Source organism: Oryctolagus cuniculus, chromosome 20 (genome assembly GCF_051225735.1).
Source record: "Oryctolagus cuniculus isolate XC-2025 breed Fujian yellow rabbit chromosome 20, ASM5122573v1, whole genome shotgun sequence".
In the NCBI taxonomy this organism is placed as follows: domain Eukaryota; kingdom Metazoa; phylum Chordata; class Mammalia; order Lagomorpha; family Leporidae; genus Oryctolagus; species Oryctolagus cuniculus.
In genome coordinates, this window is record NC_142886.1 from 48,519,919 (window position 1) to 48,547,801 (window position 27,883).

At 62.2% G+C, this 27,883-nt stretch overlaps 2 protein-coding genes across 6 annotated transcripts in view; one reads left to right on the forward strand and one right to left on the reverse strand.

Moving 5' to 3' along the window:
* The first annotated feature begins 1,015 nt into the window (after nt 1-1,015).
* Nucleotides 1,016-16,841, forward strand: SLC25A47 (solute carrier family 25 member 47). Of its 4 annotated transcripts, none has more exons than XM_008251452.5 (6): nt 1,016-1,311; nt 12,918-12,961; nt 13,230-13,301; nt 14,438-14,547; nt 15,441-15,735; nt 15,967-16,841. In XM_008251452.5, exons 1-6 carry the CDS (start codon nt 1,247-1,249, stop codon nt 16,245-16,247), a joined length of 867 nt encoding a protein of 288 aa, XP_008249674.4. In that variant the 5' UTR covers nt 1,016-1,246; the 3' UTR covers nt 16,248-16,841. The 4 variants fall into 4 exon arrangements, with proteins under 4 accessions (XP_008249674.4, XP_051686805.3, XP_051686806.3 ...); XM_051830845.3 differs by lacking the exon at nt 1,016-1,311 and adding an exon at nt 11,101-11,349; XM_051830846.3 differs by lacking the exon at nt 1,016-1,311 and adding an exon at nt 11,241-11,349 and having other exon boundaries at nt 14,438-14,620.
* Nucleotides 16,842-19,675: 2,834 nt separating this feature from the next.
* Nucleotides 19,676-27,883, reverse strand: part of WARS1 (tryptophanyl-tRNA synthetase 1) — a 39,270-nt gene continuing 31,062 nt past the window's right edge. The window contains exons 8-11 of one of the 2 annotated variants that reach the window (XM_008251449.5): nt 27,268-27,380; nt 26,920-27,093; nt 23,179-23,319; nt 19,676-20,717 (exon numbers count right to left, since the gene is read on the reverse strand). In XM_008251449.5, coding sequence (XP_008249671.4) covers nt 20,556-20,717; nt 23,179-23,319; nt 26,920-27,093; nt 27,268-27,380 — 590 coding nt within the window. In that variant the 3' untranslated portion in view covers nt 19,676-20,555. 2 annotated transcript variants of the gene reach the window in all.

Genomic DNA, 27,883 nt, shown 5'->3' on the forward strand with positions numbered 1-27,883 from the left:
CGGTCCACCAGTCCAGAGCCACAGTGGGCAGGAGTGGGCTGTGGGGACACTCGGATGAGGTGACCGAGCCCTCCTGGGGCCACCTGCGGCCGGAGACTGAGCTGCCTGCAGTTAATGTGATCCGCTCCCTGCAGCAGCTGTCCTGACCGGGGACCTGAGTAGGGCCTGGCACACAGTAGGCACCGCACACTCCGGCTTCAGAAAGCCCCCTGGCGGATGCCCTGGGAGCAGGGAGAACTTGGAGCTGGTGCGGGCTTGGGGGCAGCCAGCGCTCTGGCCGGGTTCTGTTAGGTTTGGAGATGGGGTCCCATGGGTGGGAACAGTGGAGGAGCAGGCCCTGGGCCCGGGAGCACCCACCCCAAGGGCAGGGCCCGCTGAAGGGGCTTGGGGGGCATCCAGGAAGGGGTGCGACGCTCAGCAAAGCCGCCTCTCCCCCACGGCCTCACTCGGGTGCACGGTGCTTGTTAGGAAAATGGCGCAGTCTTATCTATGGCGCGATCTGCACCCTGATTTACATCCTAGGCCCTAGCCCGGCCACCATTTCTGGCAGCCTGGTGACCACATGGCCCGACCGCTGTGGTCAAGCCCCACCCCATCCTAATGGGATTCGCTGCTCCTGCTTCCCCGCCCGCCCTCGGGCAGTTTTAAAAGGGCCTGTGCCTGACCACGGGGCTCTCTCGTCTCTCTCTCCTCTCCTCGCTCTCTTGCCCACTCCCTCTCTCTCTGCTCTCTGCTCCTCTTCTCTCTCTCTCACTCCCTCTCTCCTCTCTTTTCCCTCTTCGCCCCTCCCCTCCGGTCTGCTGGGTGTCCCCCAATAAGCCCTTTTCCTTACTCCGGTGCTTGGTGTGTTTTGTGACAGCTAACAGTGCTGGGGCGCAGACAGACAGGGGTCCCTGACCTCGTGGTGGCGGAGGGAAGGCCAGAAAGGAGGGAAGAGGGTGTGGCCAAGCAAACGAATCCCGGATGCCTCGTCCGGTGCCGCGTGCTTACGTCAGCGTTCAGAGCCTGTTGCTTTGTTTCATTTCCTGGAGATACAATGACAGCACAGAGTGTGCTTTTTCAAACCTCTGGTTCCTCGCAGTCCCTGACCCCCGTGCCAGGGGAGGCCGCCTTGCAGGCCCGAATCCAGCCCGGAGGGGGACAGCCAAGGGGGCGGGACTTCACGGGTCCGTCGGGAGGGGAGGTTTGATTTTGCACAGCTTTGTGATCTCCTACGCAAGACAGACTCGGTGCAGAGAAGCCAGCAATGCCAGCGGTCGGTCGGAAGGAGGAGGAAGTCGCCTCCGAGCTCGCCACCCTGCAGTGTGTGAGGTGAGCGGCGGGAGGCTGGGAGCCCCGGGCGGGCGCAGAACGGGGAGCTGCGCTGCGCTGGGAGGCTGAAGCGCCCGCTGGGGCAGGGGCAGGAGCGCAGGGCAGGGGCTGGGGCGAGCACCGCTGCAGCCCTGCGCTGGGAGCCACCCGAACAGGTTGCAAAGCTGGGGTGAGGCTGGCGCCGTCAGCGGGTCTCACTCAGGGTAGAACCCAAACTCAGAGCCACGGCTTCCGAGGCCCACAGTGGCCTGGCCACGGTCTCGCCTCTCTCACCTTCCAGCACTCCCATGCTCTGCACAGGGCCCCATGGCTCAGGGCCTTTGCGTGGGCTGCAGGTCCCTGCTCGGTGCTCAGCTCCTCAGAAGGGCTTGGCTGACCCTCTGCTGTGGTCTTAATGCCTGGGTGTCCCCCAAAGACCCCTGCGTCAAAACCCTGACCCCCCACAGTGGGTGATGGTGCTAAAAAGAGGGCCCGTGGGGGCTGGGTGGGTTTTGAAGACAGAGCCCATTTGTAAGAGATCTCAGCGCCTGCCCCAGGCCCGTGAACAGGAAGCGAGCTGTCTGTGGACACCAGCACCTTGAGCTTGGACTTTCCAGTGTCCAGGAAAAGAGGCAAAGACGCAGCGGGTGGTGGCAGGTTCCAGAAATGGCTGTTTCGTTTACCACCATTTCCTCAAATGCAGTTCTAGAATGAAAAACCTCAGAAACTGCCCACCCGTGTTGGGCTGCTGGCCTCGGAGGGGTGGAGCCAGGGTGATGTGGGGGGTGCGGCTGGGGCGGGGAGCTGCCCTGGGAAGTGGGCCTGGCCTGTGGTCAGCTCTGACTTGGAAGCAGGGTCACCAGTGCAGGCACAGGCGAGCAGGCAGCCCCAGGGCCCAAGCCCGTCCTGCGGTGCCGCCGTGGCCGCTGCTGGACCTCGGGCTGGAGTGGGTGCAGACTCCCTGGCTGCGTGTCCCCCGGAGCTTCCTGTGCCCCTCAAGTGGCGTCCGTGAGATGGGCTGGTGGGGGTGGGGGGCTGTCGGGGCCGGTCAGGCAGGGGAGGGCCCAAGTTGGAGCCAGCAGAAGCCTGGCCCTGGGCAAGGTGCCATGGCTGTGCAGGAAGTGCAAGAGTTAATTTAATCCACTGAAGTGCTGGGGAGTTCCTGAGGGTGTCTTCAGGGGTCCCAGATGGGGGCTTGGTGAGGAGGGCTGTGTGGAGGCCTGGTACTGGCTCCGCCCCATGCACCTTGTCTTGCCATCTGGGTCCCTAGTGGGAAGCTTGGATTGGGTTCCTGGCCCTTGCAGAAACCAGTGGCTGAGAGCTCACTCTGTCTCAAATAGAAAATCATTTAGTGGGGCGGGTGCCATGGCACAGTGGGTTAAGCCGCCGGCTGCAGTGCTGGCATCCCATACGGGTGCTGGTTCAAGTCCCGGCTGCTCTGCTCCCGATCCAGCTCCCTGATAGTGCACCCTGGGAAGCAGCAACCGATGACCCAAGGCCCCCCCTGCCACCATGTAAGAGACCCAGAACAAGCTCCTGGCTCCTGGCTTCGGATCGGCCCAGCCCTGGCCATTGTGGCCATTTGGGGAGTGAACCAACAGATGGAAGATCTCTCTCTCTCTCTCTCTGTCTCTCCTCTCTCTCTCTATAACTCTGATTTTCAAATAAATTTTTTTAAAAAATTAAAAAATCAAAAAGTAAATAGGAGTCATGTGCATTTATCTGCAGCCTCCGGCCCACTTGTGGGAGCAGCTGTGCCCCCAGCTGCCCCCCCCACCCGAGGCCCCCATGGCCACCCTTCTTTCCTCTTCCTGGAGTTTGGTCAGCCCAGCCTTGCCACCAGCTGTGTGGGCTCCAAAGCTCCCAGTTTCCCCTCGGGCCACCCACCTCTTGGTCCACCGTGGGCCCCTTTGCTCTGTGCCATTCAGAACCGGCTTGGCCTTTGAGGGGCCAAGAGGGTGGAGGGAAGCTCGGGCCAGATCACCAGGCAACTCAAGATGGGGACCGGTAAAAATAGACAGAGGGAAAGTGATTCTCGAGTAAAAATAGAGCTCGAGGGGCCTGCCCAGGGCTGCCCCAGAGCAGGAAGGCCACGGAGGTGCTCCCCTGCGAGGGTGGGGCCTCTGCTCAGGACGGCAGGGCAGTCGCTGGGTCCCCTGCGTCATTCCAGGGGGGCGCGCGGACGAGCAGGCTGTCCCAGGTCCACAGCTGGGTCCATGCAAACAGCCACCTGAGGGCAGTGTGCCCCCGCCTGGGCTGGGGCTGGAGTGCCGCTAAGCTGGGGACAGGCAGCAGAGGGAGGGCAGCTGGCCCGAGGACAGGGTTAGTGAGCCAGGAGGCAAGTCCAGGCGGGACTTGGCGGGGGCCGGATATGGTGCCGGGCGGGGCTGGGTTGGGCTGGGCTGGGAAGCCCCAGAGACGGTCAAAGGAGGTCCAATCCCAGAAGCCAGGAGCCCTGTGGGTGCTTGGCCCAGAGCCTCCTGTGGGTGGGAGGGGTCTTCTCTTCTCTGCCCCACCTGGGGCACCCCAAGGGCCGCATCCTGGGCCAGCCCCTCTTTTGCCTCCTGCCCACAGCTTTAGGCTCTGCCCCCCAGAGTCCCCACAGCAGGGCTGTCCTCAGCCTCCCGTGCCTGCCTCCCAGGCCTTTGTTTCCCAGGACCGGGTCTTGCTGGTGCCTTGTTGTCCAGTGTCCCCTGCACCCTGTCCAGCGTCCGCTGCACCCTGTCCAGCATCCCTGAGCGCGCTGTTGGTGCCAGGCCTGGCCAGCAGGGGGCCCCAGCGAGCCTGCCCTCAGCCTTGGCACCTGTGCCTTCCCTGCAGGTCCTCTTGCCTGGACTCTTGTCTCCCCAGCTCCCCCTGCCACCTGCCCTGGCTCAGGGGCCGCCCCGGCGCCATGCGTCCTGGGCTCCCAGGTGTCCCAAGCCCTCCTGCGGTTCTGACCGGCCTTCAGCCTCTCCCAGCCACCCCTCCCTGAAGCCTCTGCGTCAGCCCCAGGCCGAGCCGCACCTCGGGCTCACCACGGTTGTGTTTGTGCTCCTGGCTGCCCTCGAATTCTTCCATCTCCCCTGCACACACACACACGCACACGCACACACACACACACACCTCCCCTCTAGAGAGTTAGGTGGTGCGGAAGCTGGGGCCGGCGCACAGCAAGGCGTGGGGTCCTGAGCTCTGGGGGGAATCAGGCCATGTTATGAGGACACACACGGGGGATCCGGGGGGCAAGGAACTGAGGTGACCCAGCCCAGGCCTGACTGCGGCCTGGTGACGGCTCCTGAGTCAAAGCCCTCAGCACGTCTGTCCCGCAGACACCGTGAGATAACACGTTCCACCCACGCGGGGCAGGCGCTCGGGCTAATGGTTGAGCCGCTGCTCGGGGAACCTGCGCCCCCTATCAGAGAGGCAAGGATCGAGTTCTGTGTCCTCTTCCAATCCCAGCCCCCGCTGATGAGCCTGGAACAGCAGGTGACTGCCCGAGTGCTCGGGTCCTGGCCACCCGTGTGGGAGACCCAGATGAAGTTGGGGGCACCTGACCTTAGCATTGCCCAGCCTGGCTGTTGTGGGCATTTGGGGAGTGAACCAGCAGATGAAAGATCTCTCTCTCTCTCTCTCTCTCTCTCTCTCTCTCTCTGTCTTTCCCTCTCTCAGTATTACTCTATCTTGCAAATAAATAAATAAGACTTTAGAAAAAGTCGGGGGCCAACATTGCGGCATAGCGGGTAAAGCCTCTGCCTGCAGCATCAGCATCCCATGTGGGCACCGGCTTGAGTCCTGGCTGCTCCACTTCTGACCCAGCTCCCTGCTAATGTGCCTGGAAAGGCAGTGGAAGACGGCCCGAGCGCTTGAGCTCCTGGGTCCATGTGGCAGGCTCGAAAGAAGCTCTGGCTCCTGGCTTTCGCTTGGCGCAGCCCTGGATGTTGTGGCTATTTGGGGTGTGAACCAGCGGATGTCTGTGTCTCCTCCTCTCTCAGTAACTCTGCCTTTCAAATAAATAAAAAATACAACTCAAAAAAATTATTGTAGGCCCAGCATTGCAGTGCGGCAGGTTGAACAGCTGTACCCCCGTCAGAGCGCCAGTTTGGGTCCCGGCTGCTCCGCTTCCGATCCAGCTCCCTGCCCGGAGATCAAGCACTTGACCCCCTGCCACTGTTCCAGATGGAGCTCCGGCTTCAGCCTGACTTAGAGCTGCTATTGTGGGCATTTGGGGCGCGAGCCAGCAGATGGACGCTCTCTCTCCACCCCCCTCTCTGGGGCTCTTGCAAATAAGTGAATAAACCTCTTATATACTGGGGTGGGTATTTAAGGTGTGCATCATGGTGCTAAGGGCCCAGAGACAGGAACGAGAGCTCTGGGGTGAAGTGAGCACCCCCACCCTCCAACAGAGTCGCCCACTTTTTTGCTTGTGTGGCAAGACCAGCGAAAACCTCTGCTTCTAGCAGGAATCCCACGCAGGGCGATCCTGTTACCCAGGATCCAGGCTCTCCCATCCTGCGGACCTGCTGCCTGCTGGGTCTTTGAGCTGCTAAGTTCTGGAGAGATTTGCGTCATGGCAGCGGACAGCTAGTACACTCTCCAGCCGGCCGAGGGCTGCAGGCGGGTGACGGGTGCTGTGGGTTATCTCCGGACCCCAGTGCCTGGAGGAAGGAAGGAAGGAAGGAAGGAAGGAAGGAAGGAAGGAAGGAAGGAAGGAAGGAAGGACTGACAGACACCTGATCAGATAGGGGAGGGCCTGGGGTCTGGCTGGGGTCAGAGGTCACGCAGTGCAGCTGACCCAGGCCCAGGACAAGTGGCCCTCTTGGCCCTTGAAGCTGGCCGCCTCTGCACTTGAGGACAGAGCTGAGGGGCTGGAAATGTGCCCAGAAGGGGTTGGGTGCCTGGGAACCATGAAGAGACAAGGCCAGGGCCAGGCCGGCAGGGGCTGGCCCAGGTCCCCTGCTTCCTTCTGGCCTCTGATAACCACAGCAGCTGTCAGATGGGGAAACTGAGGCACAGGAGCCAAGTGAATGGCTGAGGCGTCCTGCGTGGCAGAGCGGGCCTCGGCTCTCAGGTGTGTGCGGAAGTCTCACCTGTGCATCCCCTCCGGGCCGCGGGGTCCTCGGGTACCACGGGTGGGGGCAGGAGGTTGGGGTCAACGCTGTGACAGCTCAGTGGGCAGGCAGCCACAGGACGCCTGCCCTGTGCTCATTCCCAGCGGGGAGGATACAGGGGTGCCTGGCAGGGGCAGGGGGCGGGGCTCGAGCTCTGAGCTGTGTCCTGGGGCCCAGGCCCCAACCCCCAAGGGAGTCAGAGGGAGGCCCGGGCAGTGTCAGCTGCAGAACCGGGGACATCATTCAAACCCAAGCAGAACGGGGCAGGAGCGAGCCTAGCACGGGGGGCTGGCTGTCCCCTTCCCCAGATGAAGACCTGAGGCCTGGGGAAGTCAGGGGGTGACTGGGAGAGAACTGGGGTTCCTGGCCGTGCCCATTCTCGCCCAGGAGCCCCACTGTCTGCAAATGCTGGGAACACCAGTGCCCGCCTGGGCCCCACGGCCAGGACCCAGGCTCTGGTCATTCCACCGCCCCTCTGCCCCTCCAGGTCCAGTCACTACAGGCAAAGCCCATTACAATAAGAACTGTACAGGAGGGGCCAGCACTGTGATTCAGAGGGTTAAAGCCCTGGTCTGGCTGGCGCCGCGGCTCACTAGGCTAATCCTCTACCTGCGGCGCCGGCACACCGGGTTCTAGTCCTGGTCCGGGCACCGGATTCTGTCCCGGTTGCCCCTCTTCCAGGCCAGCTCTCTGCTGTGGCCCCGGAGTGCAGTGGAGGATGGCCCAAGTGCTTGGGCCCTGCACCTGCATGGGAGACCAGGAGAAGCACCTGGCTCCTGCCTTCAGATCAACGTGATGTGCTGGCCGCAGCACGCCAGCCACGGCGGCCATTGGAGGGTGAGCCAATGGCAAGGGAAGACCTTTCTCTCTGTCTCTCTCTCTCACTGTCCACTCTGCCTGTCAAAAAAATAAAAAATAAGTAAAATAAAATAAAGCCCTGGCCTGCAGCGCCGGCATCCCACATGGGTGCCTGTTCTAGTCCTGACTGCTCCTCTTCCGATCCAGCTCTCTGCTATGGCCTGGGAAAGCAGTAGAAGATGGCCCAAGGCCTTGGGCCCCTGCACCCACATGGGAGGAGACCTGGAAGAAGCTCCTGGCTCCTGGCTTCTGATCGGCGCAGCTCCGGCCATTGCGGCCATCTGGGGAGTAGATGGAAGACCTCTCTGTCTCTATCTCTGTGCAACTCTGTCTTTCAAATAAATAAAACAAAATCTTTTGTTGTTGTTGTTTTTAGATTTATTTTATTTATTTGAAAGACAAAGGTACAGAAAGAGGTAGAGACAGAGGGAGCGATACAGACAGAGTGAGAGGTCTTCCACCCGCAGGTTCACTCCCTAGATGACCGCAACGGCTGGAGTTTCGCCGATCCGAAGCCAGGAGCCAGGGGCCAGGGGCCAGGAGCTTCTTCCAGGTCTCCCACGTGGGTGCAGGGGCCCAAGGCCTTGGGCCATCATCCACTGCTTTTCCAGGCCACAGCAGAGAGCTGGATCGGAAGAGGAGCAGTCAGGACTAGAACCGGTGCCCACGTGGGACGCTGGTGCTTCAGGCCAGGGCTTTAACCTGCTGCACCACAGCGCCGGTCCCAATAAAATAAAATCTTAAAAAGAAAATGGCGCAGGAGACATTTCCAGAAACGTGCCCCGAGGGAACACCGAGGCCCCGCCCTGCGATTCCTGCGGCACCTCCTGTAACCAGCCAGGTGTGCCGGCCGTGGGATTCAGCCCTGATGGCCACGTTTACAGGGTGCCCTCTGGGTGCGGCTCCAGAGCCCCTCAGCCACTGGCACTCTGGGTATTAGGCAGAGAATGTCCATTTTATAGATGAGGAGACCGAGGCCCCGGCCCCACAGCAGAGTAAGGGCTGGGTCCATGCTGCCTGGCTCTGAGCCGCTGGCCACTAGAGCCGGCTCTGTGGCAGCCCAGGGTGCTGTGGGCGGGCGCGAGAAGGCTGTGGGCCCCAGGCATCCAGGGGCAAGGCACCGAGACTCGCTGGTAGGGAAAGCAGGCCGGCGGCAAATGACCTTTTAAAGAGTGCATTGGCGCCAGCACTGTGGCACAGCGGGTTAAAGCACCGGCCTGCAGTGCCGACATCCCGGTTCGAGTCCCGGATGCTCCATTTCTGATCCAGCTCTCTGCTGTGACCTGGGAAAGCAGAAGGTGGCCCAAGTCCTTGGGCCCCTGCACCTGTGTGGGAGACCCAGAAGAAGCTCCTGGCTCCTGCTTCGGATCAGCTCAGCTCTGGCTGATGTGGCCATTTGGGGAGTGAACCAGCGGGTGGAAGATCTCTCTCTTTCTCTCTCTCTTTCTTTCTTTCTTTCTCTCTCTCTCTCTCTCTCTCTCTCTCTCTCTGGCTCTACCTCTCTTTGTAACTCTGTCTTTCAAATAAATTAAAATAAATCTTAGAAAAAATAAATAAAAAGTGCATTAGGCCCTTGGAGGGTCCCCTTGGTCTTTAGGGCCCAGCACCCTGTGGGAGCTGAGGGGTGTAACAGCCCGTCCTGGGCCCAGTCCTGCCCCTTCCAGGTGACGCTTTCTAGCCTCCGTCTCCCCTGTCTGTCCCCCGTCCACATGCCCATCCACCCCCTCGTCTCTCACTGACCTCTCACAGAGAGAGACAGGGAGAGACAGAGTGAGATTTTTCCATCTGCTGGTTCACTCCCCAGATGGCTGCAATGGCCAGGCCTGGGCCATGCCAGAGCCAGGAGCTTCATCCGGTCTCCCACGTGGGTGACAGGGACCCAAGCACTTGGGCCACCTTCTGCTGCTTCCCCAGGCCACAGCAGAGAGCTGGATCAGAAGTGGAGCAGTCGGGTCTCGAACCAGCGCCCATATGGGATGCCGGTGCCGTAGGCCGGCCTTGACCCGCTGTGACACAGCAAAGGCCCCGATCCATTTTCTCAGGCCCCGTGCTGGGTGTCGCGGGCGTGGCGACAAAACCACAGGGCCCTGCAGCTGAGGAGGAAGTGGTGAGAGCCGCACGGAGCAGCCTGAACAGCGACCAGCGTGCCGGCAGAGCGGGCGAAGCTGCCGCCTCCAGGCCAGCACCCCGTCGGACCAGCAGTTCCACGGCCTGAGTGTTTGGGTTCCTGCCACTCATGCGGGAGTCCCAGCTGGAGCTCCGGGCCCCTGGCTTCAGCCCGGCCCAGCGCTGGCTGCTGTGGCCATCTGCGGAGTGGGCCAGTGGATGGAAGACCTGTCTCTTTTCTCTCTCCCTTTCTTTCTCTGTCACTCTTTCCCTTTCGAAAAGGTAAATAAATATTGGGAAAAACAACAACAGTGCGAACAGCGAGGTGACCTTTTTTCTATTTGTGTCGTGGAAAGGGAGCAAAGTCTGGCCATGTTTGCTCAGGGGACAAAGGGCAGGGAAAGTTGGCTGCGGTGACCTTGTCCCGGATGTCACCTCCTCGGGCTGCTGCAGTGCCCCCGCCCTGCCTGGTTCTCTCATCGGCACTTGGGCCCTCCGATATCCTCTGTGTCTTATTGTTGGTCCATAGGTCTCGCCTGCCTCCCTCCCTCCCTCCCCTGGCGGGACCACTGTCTTTGGTGTGCACAGTGCGTCTCAGTGCCTGAAGCCCAGCGGCAGAGGCGGCAGCACCGAGGGCCGTCCAGGGCTGGTGACAGCCCGTGCCCTGCAGATGGATGGTGACAGATGGATGGGAGTGTGACTTGAAGGTGGCCGGCCACAGGGGATGGTGGCTCTCTCGACATAGGGGTCAGGGAGACAGGTGCCGGGGCCCGGTGGCACCTCCTGTGTTGGACACTGCGGGAAACGGTGCTAAACGGGGCCCCAGTGCTTTTAGGTGGGCAACGGCTCCACATTCCCACACTGTTCAAGGCACAGGCTTCTCAAAATAGCATCTGCGGGGCCGGTGCTGTGGCCTAGCGGGTGAAGCCGCCGCCTGTAGTCCCATGTGGGCACTGGTTCGAGTCCCAGCTGCTCCACTTGCTACCCCGCTCTCTGTTGTGGCCTGGGAAGGCAGTAGAAGATGCCCAAGTCCTGGGCCCGGAAGAAGCTCCTGGCTCCTGGCTTCAAATGGGCTCTGCCCTGGCCGCTGTGGCCACCTGGGGAGTGAACCAGCAGATGGAAGATCTCCCTGCCCCCACTTCTTTCTCTCTCTGCCTTTGCCTCTCTGGAGCACTGCCTTTCAAATCAATCAATCAATCAATCAATCAATACGTATCTGCGACCGACCCTGAGTCCCCGCTGCTCTCGCCAGCCCTGATTGGCCTCCATCCTTCCAGACCCAGTGCTTCTTTGAACGTGGCCCTTGCACCTGGCTGCCACGCCCACAGGCCACGTCCGGCAGGAGTGGGGGCACTGGGAGACAGGCCATGCCCGGCAGGAGTGGGGGCGCTGGGAGTCGGGGGCTGTGAGAGCCAATGCTGGGGTTGCATGCAGGCAGCATGGCTCCTCACCCGACACTGAGCTGCGTCTCTGTCCAGGCCGGGAGGGGCATCGGGATCCTCCCAGGAAGGGCTACTCCCTGCCCTCTGGCCCCTGCGTGGCAGCTGGCACGGCCCACACTGTGTTCGTCAGGGGTGCTGACCCCCAGGCAGCGCTTGGCCTGTTCAAGGCCAGTGCATCAGAGGACAGAAACACACGCGGACACGTGGCCTCCTGCCCCTGAGGCCCCGCCCGGGGGACCACGCACAGTCAGCAGCTGCCCCTCACCCTGTCCTCTGGGGGACTGTGCTGAGCTCCCTGGAGGCCCGCAGAGTGATGACCACCAAGACAGGGCTGCCAGCATCGGGGCTTCCCTGTGCAGCCGGCATCTGCGTTCCTGGGGCTGCGCGGCCAGCTGGACAGCAGCCATGTGTGCCAGGGGGCACTGGCTCCATGGTGGACATGGCCTCTCCCCAAACAGCTTCCCCGCGGGGGCCCGGCCGCCAGCTCCGTCAGTCCTGAACCAGCAGCCCTGGGGACATGGAGACAGAGCTGGGCGGAGCGGACAGCAGCACGGGGCCAGCAGGTGGAGAGGGTGATGGATGAGCCGGGGGCCCAGCTGGGGTGGGGGGGCGGGCTGGTGCTCGCAGGGACTCTCCTGCTGCCGCCGTGACCTTTCACACACTTCCGCTGTGTCGGGGGCGGGGGGGGGGCTGGGACTATGGATCTTCAGGGTGAGGGAGCCCAGCCACGTGCCACGTGGGTGTGGGCATCGACCGTGGCTTCCAGGAAGCCTTCGCCTGGGCCTGGGTTCCCGCGGCCTGGGCCCTGCCCCGCCGCACGGCTATTTAAGGACTGAGGGAGCGGGGGAGCTGGAGGCCACCTCGGCGGTGGCAGCGGATCCGAGCTCACGGCAGCCAGACACGAGGCCGCTCCTCACACTGTCCATGGATTTTGTTGCTGGGGCTTTTGGAGGTGACCGGCCGGGGCCGTGGGCCCGGGAGGGCAGGGGCAGGCCAGGCCGGGTGTCCCGCAGCAATCGGCAGCCAGGCCCCAGAAGGCCACGCAGGCTGGGAGGAGGAAGAGGTTCCTTGGAGCAGGGGCCACACGGGGGTGGGGGGTGGCCGCTCTGCTGGGGTGGCCCAGGAGTGGGGGCCGCCTGGAGGCAGGGGGTTGTCGCTGTTGAGTCCTTGGCGTGGGGAGGAGTGACTGAATCCTGGGAGGGCAGGCTGATCTCGCGGTGGGGGACAGCCAGGCCCTGAGGAGAGGGGACCCAGCGTGGGGAGGCTCGGCAGGCCCCAGAGGTGGCAGGATGAGGCCTGGGGCCTGCGGCAGGGACTCGGCTGGGCAGAGGCTGTGGGGGCCTGGCAGCCCGGGGCCCGCGTGCCTGCTGAGGCCACCCTCTGCTGGTTAAACTGTTTTCCCTCTGGGGAGGGGGCTCCTTGCGAAAGAGTGGCCCGAGAGATAAGCGCCACAGATCCTGCCGCCTCCCGGGTCTGGCCTGCTCTGTCACACAGCCGCGGGCAGCCCAGCCACCCTCTGGCAGCAGCGTGGGTGTGGGGAGGGAGGCAGCCCGAGCCCCAGGAAGAGGTCTGAGGCCGGCCTCTGCCCTGGACGCGAGCACTCACAGGGGACGCTCGGGGTGGGGGGGCTTCCTCCCCTGAGAGACCACACGGCCAGGAAGTGCACCTGGGCCCCGGGACACAGATCTGGGCCTGCCATCAAGGACAGCATGTGTGGGACAGCAGCAAGGCCACGTGACACGCGGGCGCGCCCAGAGCAGCCTCCAGGGCTTTGACGGTCAAGCAGGAGTCCGGGGAGACATAGGCCAGGGTGGACGAGGCCCAGTCCCAGGCTCAGGCTGTGCCTCCTGGCTCTCGGCCAGCGAGGGCCAGTCGGGAGCCTGAGGGCCGAGGCCGAGGGCAGGAGAGACGGCTGGGCAGGGGGCACCCGACACTCAGTTTCCCCTCTGCGGAGCAGGGCCCCTCTCGGGCCTGGCGAGCCCTGGTGCGGAAGGGGAGCTGGAGGCGGGAGGGGGGTTGCTGAGCGGGATCCCGTCAGGGTGCGCCCTCCCCCGCTCCTCCTTGCGTGAACCGCGCTCCAGCGGCTGGCCCAGCGGGCGCTCCTCACCGGGGGCCCCTCCTTTCCTTGCAGGCATCTGCGGAGTTGCTGTGGGCTACCCCCTGGACACGGTGAAGGTGAGGCAGCAGCCCGGTCCCGCCCCCACCCTGGCCCCTCTCCAGGCTTGCGCCACCGGTAGTGTGTCCTGTACCCCACTCCTGGCCAGAAGAACTTTCTAGAATATGAATCTGACGCAGCCTTCCCCATGGTCCTTGGGACCATGGCCGTCCCGAGTCCCCTCCCTGCCCTGCACACACGCCAGCTGGCGTGACTGCCCCGCCCCAGGCCTGCTGACCCAGCCCTGGGCCTGGAGCCACCCTTTTCTGAGGCCCACTTTGCCCTCAGGTCCTGATCCAGACCGAGTCCAAGCGCACGGGCATCTGGCACTGCATCCGGGACACGTATCGCCGGGAGTGGGTAGGTGTGGGGCCGAGGTGGACACGTGGGGCCCGGGGTCCAGGCCTGAGGCTCCCCCGCCAGCCAGGGCCACAGCTCTCTCACCTTCCCAATGGGAATAGCCGCACCCGTCTCTGGATCCTCTGGGAGCCTGGACGGGGTATCCGGCACACGCAGCGGGTGGTGGCAGGGGTGACGGGCTAGAGCCGCTTCCTTTGTATTTTTATTTTTTTTATATTTATTTATTTATTGGAGGTAAAATAGCAAGGTTTACTAGGGAAGGGACATCCGTAAGGACGGATAGGCACCTCTCCAGACAGAGCCTGAGAGACTGGGGGGTGGGGGTGGAGGAAGGAGTGAGGTTACATGGTTGAGTAGAGAGATTACACCTGACCAGGCCAGGCGGGCAGCTCAGCAGAGAGGCAGAGGGCTGAGCGCCATTTTTATTTTTTTTTTTTAAAAAAGGCTGAATTAGAGAGAGAGAGAGAGAGAAATCTTCCATTCACTGGATTACTCCCCAGATGGTCCCCCATGTGGGTGGCAGGGGCCCAAGCACTTGGGCCATCTCCGGCTGCCTTCCCAGGTGCATTAGCAGGGAGCTGGATTGCAAGTGGAGCAGCTGGGGCTCGAACCTGGGCCCATAAGGGATGCCGGCACCACAGGCAGGCAGCCGCGTAACCCGCTGCGCCATAACGCTGGCCCCGGCCCTGGCCCTGGGACTTTTGAAGGTCAGGGGCAGGCCACGTGGTGTTCTGTCCCCACTCGCGCAGGGCACTCCTTAAAGCTCTGCTCTGTGGAGTGGACAGGCGGCTTAGGGTCCAGCCTCCAGCCCAGTTCAGAGAGGGACTTGGTTCATTTCCCAAAGTGAACTTGGGGCTCGGAGCGGCAAGGGCTCAGGTCGGGGAACAAGAGCAACAGCAGGCCTCGCGGGTCCATGGTCATCACACCCCTGGCCCTGGACCCCTCCATCCCTCACCGCGACCCTGCAAGTTGAGTATTAGTGTCCCCCCCGGCCCCTGCCCTGCTTCAAGTGGTGCCCAGGCTGCCGGTGACTTGGGAAGACCTTGACCGCTGCAGTCCCTGGCCCCAGGGCGGGGTGGCTGGGGCAGCCACTCCTCCAGGCTGGCGCCAGGCCTAACACAGGCCCTGTCCACCAGGTGTGGGGCTTCTACCGGGGCCTCTCGCTGCCCGTGTGCACGGTGTCCCTGGTCTCATCCGTGTCTTTCGGCACCTACCGCCACTGCCTGGCCCACATCTGCAGGATCAGGTACGGTCGCGCTGACGCCAAGCCTGCCAAGGCCGACATCACGCTCTCGGGATGGGCCTCCGGCATTGTCCGTGTGAGTGGGGGCTGATACGGGGGCCTGGGAGAGCCTGAGGGGGGTCTGAGGGGGACTAAGGCTGGCAGAAGGCAGCATCGCCAGGAGCGGCCCCAGCTACCCCTCCTCTCGGTGCCTGGCGCACAAGGACTCAGCTGCCCCATCCAGCATCCCTGGGAGAGCCTGAGGGTCCCGGGGAGACAGGAGGTCAGCTGGAGGCCCAGGGAATCAGACTGGTGACCTCAGCTGGCCGGTGGGCTCTGTCTCCAGTGTGGGCACCACAATAACGGGACACAGTTGGCCACTGCCACGCACACACAGCATTGCTTTCTCCTCGGCTGTGCCTGGAGCACATGCCAGGCCCGGCCGACAGGTGCAGCCCAGGTGAGGCCCGGGAGAGCTCCCTTGGGAGAGGCCTCTGAGCAGAAGGTGCCGAGAGCGGCAGATGGCGTGAGGAAGCAGTGACGCGTGCCACCCATGCCAGCGGCACACAGCCTGGTGGCCCGGCCAGTGGGGGTCTAGACCTCCAGGCTGGGCTCATGGTCCTGACTCTCATTAGTTGAGTGGCCTTGGCCAAGGATGGAGTGAGGTCGTGGGCGTCCAACCCTGGCAGGGAGCCTGGCGTGGAACAGCCCCACCACGCGGCAGCTCCTAGCAGGCCTGGTGCCCCGTGCCGGGATAGACATGGCTGCTGTGGAGGGCGCCGACTTTGGCCTTGTGTGGGCAGAGCTGGCCTTGCACCCCATGCCGTCACAGCCCTTGGGCCAGCCCCCAGCCAGGGGCAGGGCCGTGCGGGCAGAGCTGCAGGCTCGGGCTTACCCCCACCTTCCGTCTGGCCCAGGTGTTCCTGACGTCGCCCACTGAGGTGGCCAAGGTCCGGCTGCAGACACAGACGACGCAGCGGCGGCCCTCAGCCTCCTGGCCCTCTGCTGCCCCTCCCGTGTGTCCAGGGCCTGGGCCCAAGTACCATGGCCCGCTGCACTGCCTGGCCACGGTGGCCCGTGAGGAGGGGCTGCGGGGCCTCTACAGGGGCAGCTCGGCCCTGCTCTTGCGGGACGGCCACTCCTTTGCCACCTACTTCCTCTCCTATGCCATTCTCTGTGAGCGGCTCAGCCCCGCAGGCCGGAGCCAGCCAGGTATGTGGGGGGTGAGGTCGGGCCGGGGGTGGGGTCAGTCCCGTGGGGAAGAGGGGGCGTAGGTGGAGCCACACACTCCTGGCCTGGGACTTGAACCCTGGTCCCCTAGGCGTCACGAGGAGTCAGGGTCACGGTGTGGCCCTGGACGGGTCTTCCTGAGCCCCAGTGTCCCCACTGGCAAAGTGAGGGCAGGCTGCAGGGTGACGGGGGCGCCCCTGGTCTCTTCCGCAGATGTCTTGGGTGTGCTGCTGGCCGGAGGCTGCGCGGGGGTCCTGGCCTGGGCTGTGGCCACCCCCATGGACGTGATCAAGTCGCGGCTGCAGGCGGATGGGCAGGGCCAGCGGCGCTACCGGGGCCTCCTGCACTGCGTGGTGACCAGTGTGCGTGAGGAGGGGCCGCGCGTCCTCTTCAAGGGGCTGGCGCTCAACTGTTGCCGCGCCTTCCCCGTCAACATGGTGGTGTTCGCCGCCTACGAGGCCGCGCTGAGCCTCGCCCGGGGCCTGTCCACATAGTGGGGCCTGGGGCCCAGCGGGCTGTGTAGTCAGAGGTGGCCAAGGGGACAGTGGTTGGGCTCAGGGCCCCCACACGGCCTCACCTAGGACACCTGGAGAGCCGCCTGGGGTCCACCTGTGCCATCCCAGGGTCGGCCTGAGGGTCCCATGAGCCAGGGAGCACGAGCTCCGATACGTGGAGTCATTTGTCCAACTGCTCTGCAGAGAACCCCTCTGCTCGACCAGCCGGCGGCATTCGGCACGGTCACTCGGTACTCACACCCCATCAAGCTCCCACTGTGTTCTGTGTGCTCCTCACGACTGTCCCCGTGGGGGCAGCTTGGCTGGTCTCCTGGCCACAGAGCAGGGCTGGGGAGCAGGGCGCCAGCGTGGTCGTGTGCCTGCACCAGACCAGCTTGTTCCTTGCCCCAGGCTGCTCCGGGGGCACGGCCGGGGCAGCTGTGCCCACCTGGGCTTGGGCTCTGGCAGGGGCCTGAGGCCACAGTCCTTGTGAGTTCTCGCCACGCACCCTCACTCTGCCTGTAGACGCTGTCCTGCCACACGCAGACCGGCAGGTCGGGGCTGATGTCAATAAAACATTGTGGTGGACGTTCAGGGGTGTTGCTTCTTGGTGGTGGTGGTGTTGGTCTCCTCCTGCCTCCAGCTCAGCCTGACCGCCACGGGGGCCGTGGGCCTGGCTCTGCCAGCTCCCTTCCTGCTGACAGCCCCCTGCAAACCCAGCGCAGCACTCGGGCTGCTGTGGCTGAGCTGCCCCTCCAGTGGGCACTGCAGGTGGGAGGGGCCAGGACCTCACACGGGTGGTCACTGCAGCCTGACGCCGGCGAGCGGACAGGTTCTCCCGCGAGGGAGAAGGGCTTGCCGAGGGCCACACAGCAGGGAGGGACAGGTGGGAGTCACCTGTGCTTCTGTGGCCAAAGCCCTCCCTCTCCCGGGTACCACGTGGCTCCCAGGACAGCCCGAACCCTCTGGCAAAGCTGGCCGACAGCCGCCTTGACCACATTTTCAGACACACTTCCTGGATCGTGTCTTCAGCCCGGACGCCCTAGTTTTCCTGGGATGGGGGCGCCCGCTGCCCCACTTCCAGCCTGGGTGCCCGCTCCTGTAGTGCCAGCCCCACGCCCAGTGTGTTCCTGCACACCTGACCTCATACCCTGCGCCTCTGCCAGGAATGCCCTCCTCTGCCCTGCCTCCTCCAGGAAGCTCTCCTTGCTGGACCACCAGAGCCTGGCTGGCCGCCTGGATGCTTACCCGACCCCCAGAGCTGCGAGCTGACTCCCCCCCTGGGCTGGCGCAAAGGAAGCGCTCAGGTGTGGACGTGCCAAGGCCGGCGGAGATTCCTGGAAGCTCCTCCCGCTGTGCGCCCGGGAGGCCGACGCCCTGGCCAGGTGCTGGGGAGGGGCCCCCGCGAGGGATGGCGTCGTTCCTCCTGCCCAGCCCCGCAGCCACTCACGGGGCAGGCGAGTTACTGGCACTCCGGCTCCAGTGGTCACGGCTCTGGCTCCTGCTCACTTCCGGCTCCAGCGGTCACGGAGCAGCGGGCCCAGGCTGGGCCCCACGGCTGTCCCTGGGGCAGCAGCTCACAGGAGGGCCCCTGCTCGCTTTACGGGTGGCCTACGGGTGGCAGCGGCCATGCCACTTTTTAAAAACAGGGAGTGAAGGATCTGGAAGAAAGGCTGGCCCGGAGGCACAACTGGGCATGCGCTGGCTCCTCCCACTAGGCGGGGCCACAGTGTTCAGGCCGCCCTTGAAATTTCAAATGGGAAGCAGGGCGCCAGCTCCCATAGCTGTGGGCTGATCACACGCGTGGGCTGCAGGCCAAGGCCGACCCCCGACTCGGTATGCAGAGCTGTCCTGGGCAGTGAGCGCCCCCGCTCCACCTCCACTGCTGTTAAGCACAGCTGGCCCTGCTGTCCCCAGGCCTAGGTTGTTTAGGGGGGCGCCAGCAGACTGCCCTCAGGCAGAACCCCCTGCGCTGCCCTCAGCCGCACGGCCACCCAGGGTGCTTCCCTGGGGAGTTCCAAGAAGTGACTGGGTAGGGTCAGCGCGTGCGTAGCAGGTAAAGCTGCCTGTAGCACCGACATCCCCTGTGGGCAGCGGTTCGTGTCCCCACTGCTCCACTTGCCGCGCCGGCTTTCCCACAGCCTGGGAGAGCAGCGGAGCACGGCCCATGTGGTCGGGCCCCTGCACCCACGTGGGAGACCCAGAGGAAGCTCCTGGCTTCTGGCTTCGGCCTGGCCCAGCTCTGGCTGTTGAGGCCACTTGTGCAGTGAACCAGCAGATGGAAGACCTCTCCCTGTACTCTTGCAGATAAATGAATCCTAAAAACAAGCAAGCAAACGAAACAACAGAACGGCCGGTTTGTACCAAGAAGTGGTGGTGGGTGTGGCACCCGCCCTGACAGCAGACCTAGGGCGCCACTCCCGGAGCCTGAGCAGGAGGCCTCTCCGTGCTTTCACCTGGGAGACGTCCCAAGAGGTGCCGTGTCCTAAGTGCCCCAAGTGCTGATGGGGGAAGGAGCCGTCTGTAGGTCCCCTGCGCCTTGGGTCTAGGCCCCACTCAGGTGCTGACGTGGCCACTCCGGCTGGGTGGACAGTGACAACAGCAGCTCTGCCATCCCGGGGATTTCACGGTGGCCCTCATCTCACCTGTGCACCTGCACCTGTGACGCAGGCACAGTGGAGTTCCCAGAAGTCACAGAAAGCTGCCCAGGGCCAGGTGGCTGGTGAACTTGGCCATTTGTGTGCGTGGATCAACTTGTGGACTCCAGGGCCACGTGGTGAACTTGGCCATCTGTGTGGGTGGGCTCCAGGCAGGGACGTGCCTGGGCCTGGGAGGAGGCTTAGCCCAGCAGAAAACGGAGGCCTGGGCAAGTTCATGCTGCACACAGGGACCTGTGTGGGGACTTGAACCCAGGCCTCCCTGGGATGGGATGTTTAGTTCTGCAGACACTGAGGGTCAGGACAGGCCCAGCTCCGTCACAAAGTTGTGGTGTGGACGGGAACAAGTCACCTCCTCAGAAGACCCAGTTCCCTAGCTGTGAAATGACGCTGGGCCCGTGGCGTGAGGCCAGGGCTCACTGCAGCCGGTCCCTGCTCCTGGCCATGTGTGGGTGGAGCCCAGCCTGTGCTCCCTGGCCCTGCACGGCACTCCTCCCGCCACGAGGCCGGCGTCTGCCTGTTTCTCACCGGGCCGCTGGAACCAGCACACGAGTGGTGAGAGCCTGCAGGAGGTGATGGCAAGGACAGGGAAGGGCAGGCTGACTTCACAGCGGAGCGACGCCCCAGGCGAGCCGCTGCCCAGACAGCCTGCAGCTTCTGCCACGCGACTTCCTGGTTTTTGTCCCCACCTGGCTCGGGACCATCTTCAGAGGGAAGCCACCGCTCCCGGCCTAGTCCTCTGGACAGCGCGCAGCCACACGGACAGACGGATGCAAGGGTGGGAGCAAAGTTTATTTATACCCAAGCGAGTGACAAGGGGCAGGGCGGACTCCAGCCAGAGCCTTTCCCTGAGATGTGGCTGCTGTTTTCCCATGACCACACACGGCACACGGAGAAACCGCAGAGGGTCCCCCAGGGCGGCGTCCACCGGCTTGGCCAGTGCACTGCTCTGTGTGCCCACTGCGGTCGGGTGACAGAGCAGAAGCCCCTGCAGAGGCAGCGCGGCCAGGCCACCGGACACCACCGGGATGGCTCGGTGGAGCCCACATTGGTAGTCGGGGAAGAGAACGGGGATACATGCATGGTCTGGGTTAGGAAGCGCAGTCCGCAAGTCTCACCCACAGGACCCAGCTCAGTGAGCCTGCCCACCTCTGCCCACAGCCCCGTGCAAACAGCTCGAAAGTGGTGCTGTGTCACTTCCACGTCGGGCAAAGCTTTGGGCCACTCACTGCTTCTTTCCTGGTGAGGGCTGGAGTGTACTAGGTGCCCATTAAACTGCCCAGGTCAGCCTGTCAAGCCTTAGGTTTCACAAGGCGACACTCTGGCTCCATGCGTCCACAGAGTGTAGATTTTAAGAGCAGATTCTAAGGGTACATTTGGAACCCTGGGCTGCTTTCCAGGGCAGCCCTCCGAGGCAGAGGCGCGGCACCCTGGCTGCTTTGTGGGTGAGACTCACAGCAGGCGTTGCTACGCGACCACGCCACCTTAGCCAGCACCCAATCACCCGCAGTGTTCTGGCCAAGACAGACGATGAAGAAACAGGGTCGGTACACACAGGGCTCACGACAGCAGGCCCAGCAGTACCGTGCGACAGAGCCCACGGGCTGCGGCGACCCCACTGGGCTGGGTTACGGGTAACTCCCACCCCGTGTTACTGATAGTGGAAGCACAGCTGCCGGGGCGTCATGAACTCCTTCACCATCTCGTCCGTGACCTCCTTGCGCCGGGCCTGGTGCTCGGCGACCAGCGGCTGCAGGACGTCTATCAGCTCCTTCTTCAGCTCGCCGGTGAGCATGGCGCCGCTGCTGTAATCCTGCCAAAGCCACCGACGGGTGAGCAGCTGCCCTGCGCTGAGCCGCCCCCCACCCCACCCCAGCACCGACCCCGGCTCCACCCACGCCACCCCCGGTGTGGCTGCTGAGACCGGTGCCTGAAATGGCAGTTTTCCTAGCATGACTGCTCCTCCTGGCCTTGCTGACTTGGACAAAACCTCCCAGCTTCTTCTAATTGTAAAGTAACAGATGCCCCTTAAACAAACTTAATATAGTACCCACGTCACAAAGTAGCAGCAAAGAAGGCAAACCCGTGCTGCACGGGCACGTGGTGTCCTTCTTCACGGTCAAGGCCCTGTGCCACTGAGACTCCTGAGACAGGTCATCCCCACAACCCACCCGGAAACCATTATTTCTGAGGTTTTATTTATCTGAAGGCAGAGTCACAGAGGCAGAGGGAGAGCTCTTCCATCCAATGGTTCACGTCATGTGGTCCCCTCATGACTGACAGGGCCCAAGCACTTGGGCCGTCCTCCGCTGCTTCCCAGGCGTATTAGCAGGGAGCTGGATCGGAAGTGGAGCAGCTGGGACTTGAACTGGTCCTATGGGATGCTGGCATTGCAGGCGGCAACTTAACCATGCTGTCCACAATGTTGGCCCTATAACAACTCTTACATAACGTTCCCTCTGTTGACAGATTCTGTTTTGGACTTTTTATTATTATTATTACCATTTTTTAAATCTTTGGAAATTCAGGTTTATCTCCTGGTAAAAGACTCTAGTAAGTGAAAAACCGAGACCGAGGTAATGAACTCCTTGGCTTTGTCCCCAGCACCAAGCTGCCTGCTTGGAGGCTGTGCAGAGAGCACTGCTCCCGCGGGTGCCGCACAGCGCTGGGCAGGCGCCCCTGCGAACAGTCAGCATCCAGCACAGGGGGACACTCTGGGTGCCGCACCCCATCCGGGAGCGCCTGGGTGAGTCCCAGGAGGCAGAGGTGATGGCTCGAGTACCTGGGTTCCCGCCACCCACGTGGGAGGCCCAGGCTGAGTTCCCGGCTCCCAGTCTCAGCCTTGCCCAGCCCCAGCTGTTGTGGACGTCTGGGGAATGAATCAGTAGGTAGAAGAGATCTCTTTCTCTCTGCCTTCAAATACAATGAAAATAAATAATTTAAAAATTTTATTTAAAAAACCCCAAGGATGGGGCCAGTGCTGTGGCGCATGGGTTAATCCTTTGCCTACAGTGCCAGCACATCCCATGTGGGTGTCAGTTCAAGTCCCGGCTGCTCCTCTTCAGATCCAGCTCTTGCTGTGGCATCAGAAAGCAGCAGAAGATGGCCCCCCAAGTGCGTGGGCCCCTGTCCTTGCGTGGGAGACCTGGAGGAAGCTCCTGGTTCCTGGCTTCAGAGTGGCTCAGCTCTAACCGTTGCAGCCATTTGGGAAGTGAACCAATGGATGGAGAGACTTTCTGTCTGTCTGTAACTCTGCTTTTCAAGTAAATAAATTTAAAAAAATAGACCACACATGCAAAAACCCCAAGGCTGGCTGGCACTGTGGTGTAGCAGGCGGAGCTGCTGCCTGTGATGCCGCCATCCCATATGGGCGCTGATTCGAGACCTGGCTGCTCCAGTTCTGGTCCGGCTCCCTTCTATTGTGCCTGGGAAGGCATCGGAGATCAACCCAAGTGCTTGGGCCCCTGCACCTAAGTGGGAGACCCAGAAGAAGCTCTGGCCTGGCCCAGGCCCGGTTGTGGAGGACATTTGGGGAGTAAACCAGCAGATAGAAGAGTTCTGTCTGTCTCTCCTTCCCTCTGTAACTCTTTCAAATAAATAAAAAATCAATCTTTAAAAAAGCAAAAACACGGCCGGCGCCGCGGCTCACTAGGCTAATCCTCCGCCTTGCGGCGCCGGCACACCGGGTTCTAGTCCCGGTCGGGGCACTGGATTCTGTCCCGGTTGCCCCTCTTCCAGGCCAGCTCTCTGCTGTGGCCAGGGAGTGCAGTGGAGGATGGCCCAAGTGCTTGGGCCCTGCACCCCATGGGAGACCAGGGTAAGTACCTGGCTCCTGCCATTGGATCAGCGCGGTGCGCCGCCCGCAGCAGCCATTAGAGGGTGAACCAATGTCAAAGGAAGACCTTTCTCTCTGTCTCTCTCTCTCACTGTCCACTCTGCCTGTCAAAAAAAAAAAAAAAAGGCAAACACACACACACACACACACACACCAGTGGTCCATGGCAACCCCAGGCCCCTGCTGACTCCAGATGGATTCGCTTTAATCTACAGATGAAACCTGAGGCACGGGTACCACGGAACAGCAACTTGAACTCTCTCTTCTGTGGCCTGTGTGTCCACACGGTACACACCCTGAGGGACTTGCTGAGATTGTAACTCACGTTAGCTGAGCGTCTGCCCTAAGGCCCAGGCGAGAGGCAGCCCCGGCCGCCCAGTGAGCCTGCGCTGGGCCGTGGGGAAGCGGGGGCAGCGACTGTGGGACACGGCCGCCTCACCTTTCTGATCTGCTCCAGCTTGTCGTCGTCCTCCAGGAAGAAGGTCAGGTACATGAAGGAGACGTCCACGTCACAGTTGCCCCCAAACTGCCGGTGCTCCTCGATGGTGTCTCTGCCCCCAGAAAACGCGTGCTTGTTGACCTGCACACAGAGAGGCCCGTCAGCGCTGCCCACCGTGGACCTGGAAACCGGCCAGGAGCACAATGGCGGAAGGGAAGCCAGCGACGGCTCTGAGTCCGTGCTGGAGGAAGGCCGAGGCTCACGGCAGCTGAAGGAACGGGTGACCCAGGAGACAGCTGGGAAAACCAGAGCACCAACCGGGCTGAAATGAGCGGAAATGTCCAGAACCGCAGACAAAGGACGTGCACAAGCCTGCCGTGGGCCGACACTGGGACATGGCCCGCCCTGTGACCGGTGGTGCTGGCTGCTGGGTGGCACAAAGCTGCACCCTCCCCCATGGCCCCTGTCTTCTCTGCCATGGATACAAGCACAAGAGGGCCCACAAAGAACAAACCCCACAAAAAGAGGAGAGACAAGAAAGGACCCGGGCAGGCCTCCGCCCAAACATCCGCAACGTTTCAGGAAGAAGAAAAACTAAGAAACCACCCAGGTGGGTTCTGGGGATCACTGAAGATAATTCTGGATTCCTGAGGCCCCAGAGGGAAGGAAAAGCCAAAGGACAACGGAACTCCGCAGCTCCTCCACTCACAGATGCTGTGCTGATCTGAACGGGGAGAGGACAGGCGGGGCCGCACAGTCCAAGGTGACACGGGCAGCAGTGTCCCTGGAGACTCCGGAGCACAGTGCTGCCTGGGCAGTCTGGGCAAAGGTCATCCTGGACAATGGAGCCACCCCCTTGCTGGGCGCTGCTGGGGAGGGCAGAGGTGCTGAGACGCTAGGGCAAGGCCCAGCAGCAGGGAGGCCAGTTGATGGGTGGGTCTGGGGGCTCCTAGAGACAAATGGCGAAACTTTTCTTTCCTTGAACATAAGTTATTAAAAATCTATGGGAGAGACCAAGTCAACAGAGGAAGGCAGAGCTGCTGCCCGGGATGCTCCTGGGGTCCACGTGTCCTGGGGCTGCTGCTGTGTGACCCATGGAGTCGCTGTCCTGTGGCAGTCACCCCTCCAGCCCCCACCATCAGCTCCTGGGCCAGGCCAGGCCTCACAGCAGAGAGAACAGGAGGCCTTATGCGCTGCACATGTACAATGTGCACTACCCCCGCCCCCAACACAGCGGCCTGCCCCGTCCACGGTGGGCACACGCGTATCGCCAACAACCCACCCGAGGGGAAGGAAGCGAGGCCTCCAGGTCCAGCACTTGCTCTGTGGCAGAGCCAGGATGGCTCCTCCTGGTTCCAGCAGAGCTAAGAAACCCTAAGCAGTTTGTGCTGGCCTGCAGCAGACCTGGCCGGCCCTCAGCAGTACTGTGAAGAGGCCCAGTCCATAGGCCCAACTTGCAGGAAACCAACAGGAAATGGGCTTGGAATACGTGGGAGCAGCTTGGGCCCAGTGAAGCAGGGAACGGGGCCAAGAAGGTGGCGTGCACTGGGGGCAGGGACTCGATTCACACTGCACCTCAGCAGTGGACGGCTGGCCCAGACTGGAGGAGCGCCCAGCCCCCTGGCCCTGGAGCCTGTGTCGGTGGCCAGGCCGACATCCAGGTTGTGGGTGCGTTTCTGGTAGAAGACGGGCTTCCACATCCACGAACGCTGCCGGCAGACCCTTCTGCCTGGTTCTGTGGGCCCCAGCAGGGCCCTGAGAGCGCAGGAGAGGCTGCACGCACGGCCCCGCTGTGCACCCTGAATCTGGCTCCCCCACCCGGCTGCACGCCACAGCTCACACAGCTTTCACACGTGCACTCGTGGAAGCTCCGCCTCGTCTCTGACGCCAGCCCGGCTGCTCCCACTTCACAAATGACGCCAGGACAGCCAGGGTCACTGTCCTGCCAGCAGCAGGGGGTGGCTGCCCTGTGGTATATGGAAACTGGCCTTCGTCCAGGATCTGGACACAGAGTTTCTGCGTCCCTCGTAACTTCCTAGTAAGGGGCATTTTTTGTTATAATATTTACTTCTGATGCAAACTTCCTAAAACCCTGGAAATTCCCGAGTGCAGGAGGGCCTGATTCTGCCCGGCTCCTACCTGAGCTCGTGCCAACGAGGTGACTCAGCGCAGGGCCCCTGGACACCTCAGCCTCATGTGGGCTGCTCACCAGAAAAACCAAGCGACGAGGGGCCGGGGCTGGCCGGGCCCTCCAGCGCCGTGTCCCCGCCTCCAGGAGCCTCAACTGAGAACTCTCGGAGGTGCGTGCTGAGGTGCTGTGGGGGTGGGGCTGTTCACCTGCATCCTTTGCCACAGCCTTCAGCAGAACCTGGCACACGCACTCCCCTGGGTCCCGAGAGCCGTTCTAACAACGCTAGCCAACGGCGTCAGCACTGAGCTGCATCGCAGCATGCCAGGTGGAGTCCACTGGAAAAATGCTGGGTGAGGGGCAGAGCCGGACTCTCCTGGGCGGAGGGCAGATGTCCAGGCTACCAGGGGCTGCTGACTCAAGGCCCAGGTTCTGTAAGACCTTAGGGAAGCTGCTGGACCTCTCCAGGCCTTGTCTACCTCAGCCTCCTGGGGTGCCTGTTACGATCCAACCAGATCGTCCAGGTGAGCCTGCGGCAGGGGCTGAGCTCAAACCACGGGTGCCGCTGGCAAGGAGGAGGCTGGGGCAGACGCCCTCTCCTCTCGAGTGCAGAGCTGAGCCCTGCAGGTGGGTTCAGAGCAAGGGCCTGGCCCGTGGCCTGCTCCACAGGCTGCTCATGACCCTGAGAGGCTCCGCTGACCCCTGTGGCCCCCGACCCCACACTCACTGCTCACCAAGCCCTCGGCATCTTTGCTGGGCTGTGAGCAAGTGAAAAACGCCAGAGCTGTAAACAGCTTTCAAAACAACTTCGCAGAAACACAACAGAACGGGCGACTGCTCTGCTCTGCTTCTGCTCTCTGTAGGAGTGCAGCGGAAGCGCCGGTCAGAATTGAAAGAAAGGAAAAAGCCCAATTCCACCGCCCCCATGCCACGGGGGAGCGCTGGCAGAGGTCCCTTCCTGGAGGACGGTTTTGGGATGAAGGGCTTCCCTGCTGTCAACCAGAACCTGCATGGGAGGCTTCCGACGGGCTACGAGGCCGGGCCAAGACCCAGCCCGCTGCTTTATGTGTCTCAAACGCAGTTCCCGTGACTCTGCTGCAATCTTTGGCTCACACACACACACTCTGAAGACACGCCAGCAGCCGTGTGCAACAGTGCGGGGTACACAGAGACCGGCGGGGTGGCACTAGGCAGCTCGGGGCCCTGAAAGGAAGACAGCACATGCGATTTCTCCGGTGACTTGACAGATACGCGCTGAGCACCTGGGTGTGGCTGGACAAGACTGTCCTGTGTCTCAGTGAGGGCTCCGAGGGAAAGCCAGCCCTAGTCCCCCCGAGTAATGGCTGCCCACAGCTGGGCTGTGTAACGGCGGCTTCTGGGGGTGGGACCTTGGTGCAGCCTAGCACCGGTGACAGAATGTCAAGGAGGCTCCGGAGCAGGGCCTGGAACAGCCGGTGCTCAGAATAGACGGACACTTTTTAGTGCTTAATGACATCCACGTTGATCATAATTCCAAATAAATTGCCATGACTTTGCTTCCAGAACAGTGTCTTGGTAAGAAAAGCAGAAAGTAACAGACCCTGCTGCTTGCCCCCTGCCCAGGCACTGCTCACCTTGGTCTTGATCTGCTTGGCCGTGTCGGTGAGGAAGATGGAGGAGTTGGGGTCACTGGCACTCATCTTGGTCTGGGCGCCCTGCAGAGCAGGGAAGAAGGTCGAGTGCAGCAGGGCCGGTTTAGGATAGCCGATCCTGGGCGCGACGTCCCTGGTCATCCTGAAGTAGGGGTCCTACGGGGACACGGGCCTGGTGAGAGCGGCTGCAACAGGGCAGCCTCTGAGTGATCCCCAGAGGCTCTGCACAGAGCAAGAAATGTGCCCCTCCCCCAGCCCTTCTGCACACCTCCCTCATGGGGGAAACAGAACAAGGACCTGGGCGTGCAAGCCCGAGCCCTGCCTCCTGACCTGGTCAATGGCACAGGGGATGAGGCACTGGATGTCTGCCTGGCCATGGAAGATCTGGGGGAAGGAGTTGCTGAAGGAAGGCGCGGCCTGGATGGCAGGAAAACTGATCTTCCCTGGAAGCAAACGGAACATTCTTACACAGGAGGCCACCTTTGGTCTGGTTAATTAATCCAATTAAAGGAAGGACCAAGAACAAAGATTTTCTCCCCATTGGACTGGCACTGTGGCGCAGTAGGTTAATCCTCCGCCTGCAGTGCTGGCATCCCATATGGGCGCCGGTTCTAGTCCTGGCCGCTCCTCTTCCAATCCGGCTCTCTGCTATGGCCTGGAGAAGCTGTAGAAGATGGCCCAAGTGCTTGGGACCCTGCACCCACATGGGAGGACCCAGAGAAAGCTCCTGGCTCCTGATCAGCCCAGCTCCGGCCACTGCAGCCAATTGGAGAGTGAACCAGCAGATGGAAGACTTCGCTCTTTCTCTCTCTGCATCTCTTCTCTCTGTGTAACTCTGACTTTCAAAGTAAATAAATAAATTTTTAAAAAATAAAAATGCAGGAGGCCACTGTTTTGAACTAAGCTCCTGTACTAGGCCCCAACAGAGAAGGGAGACAGACTTACA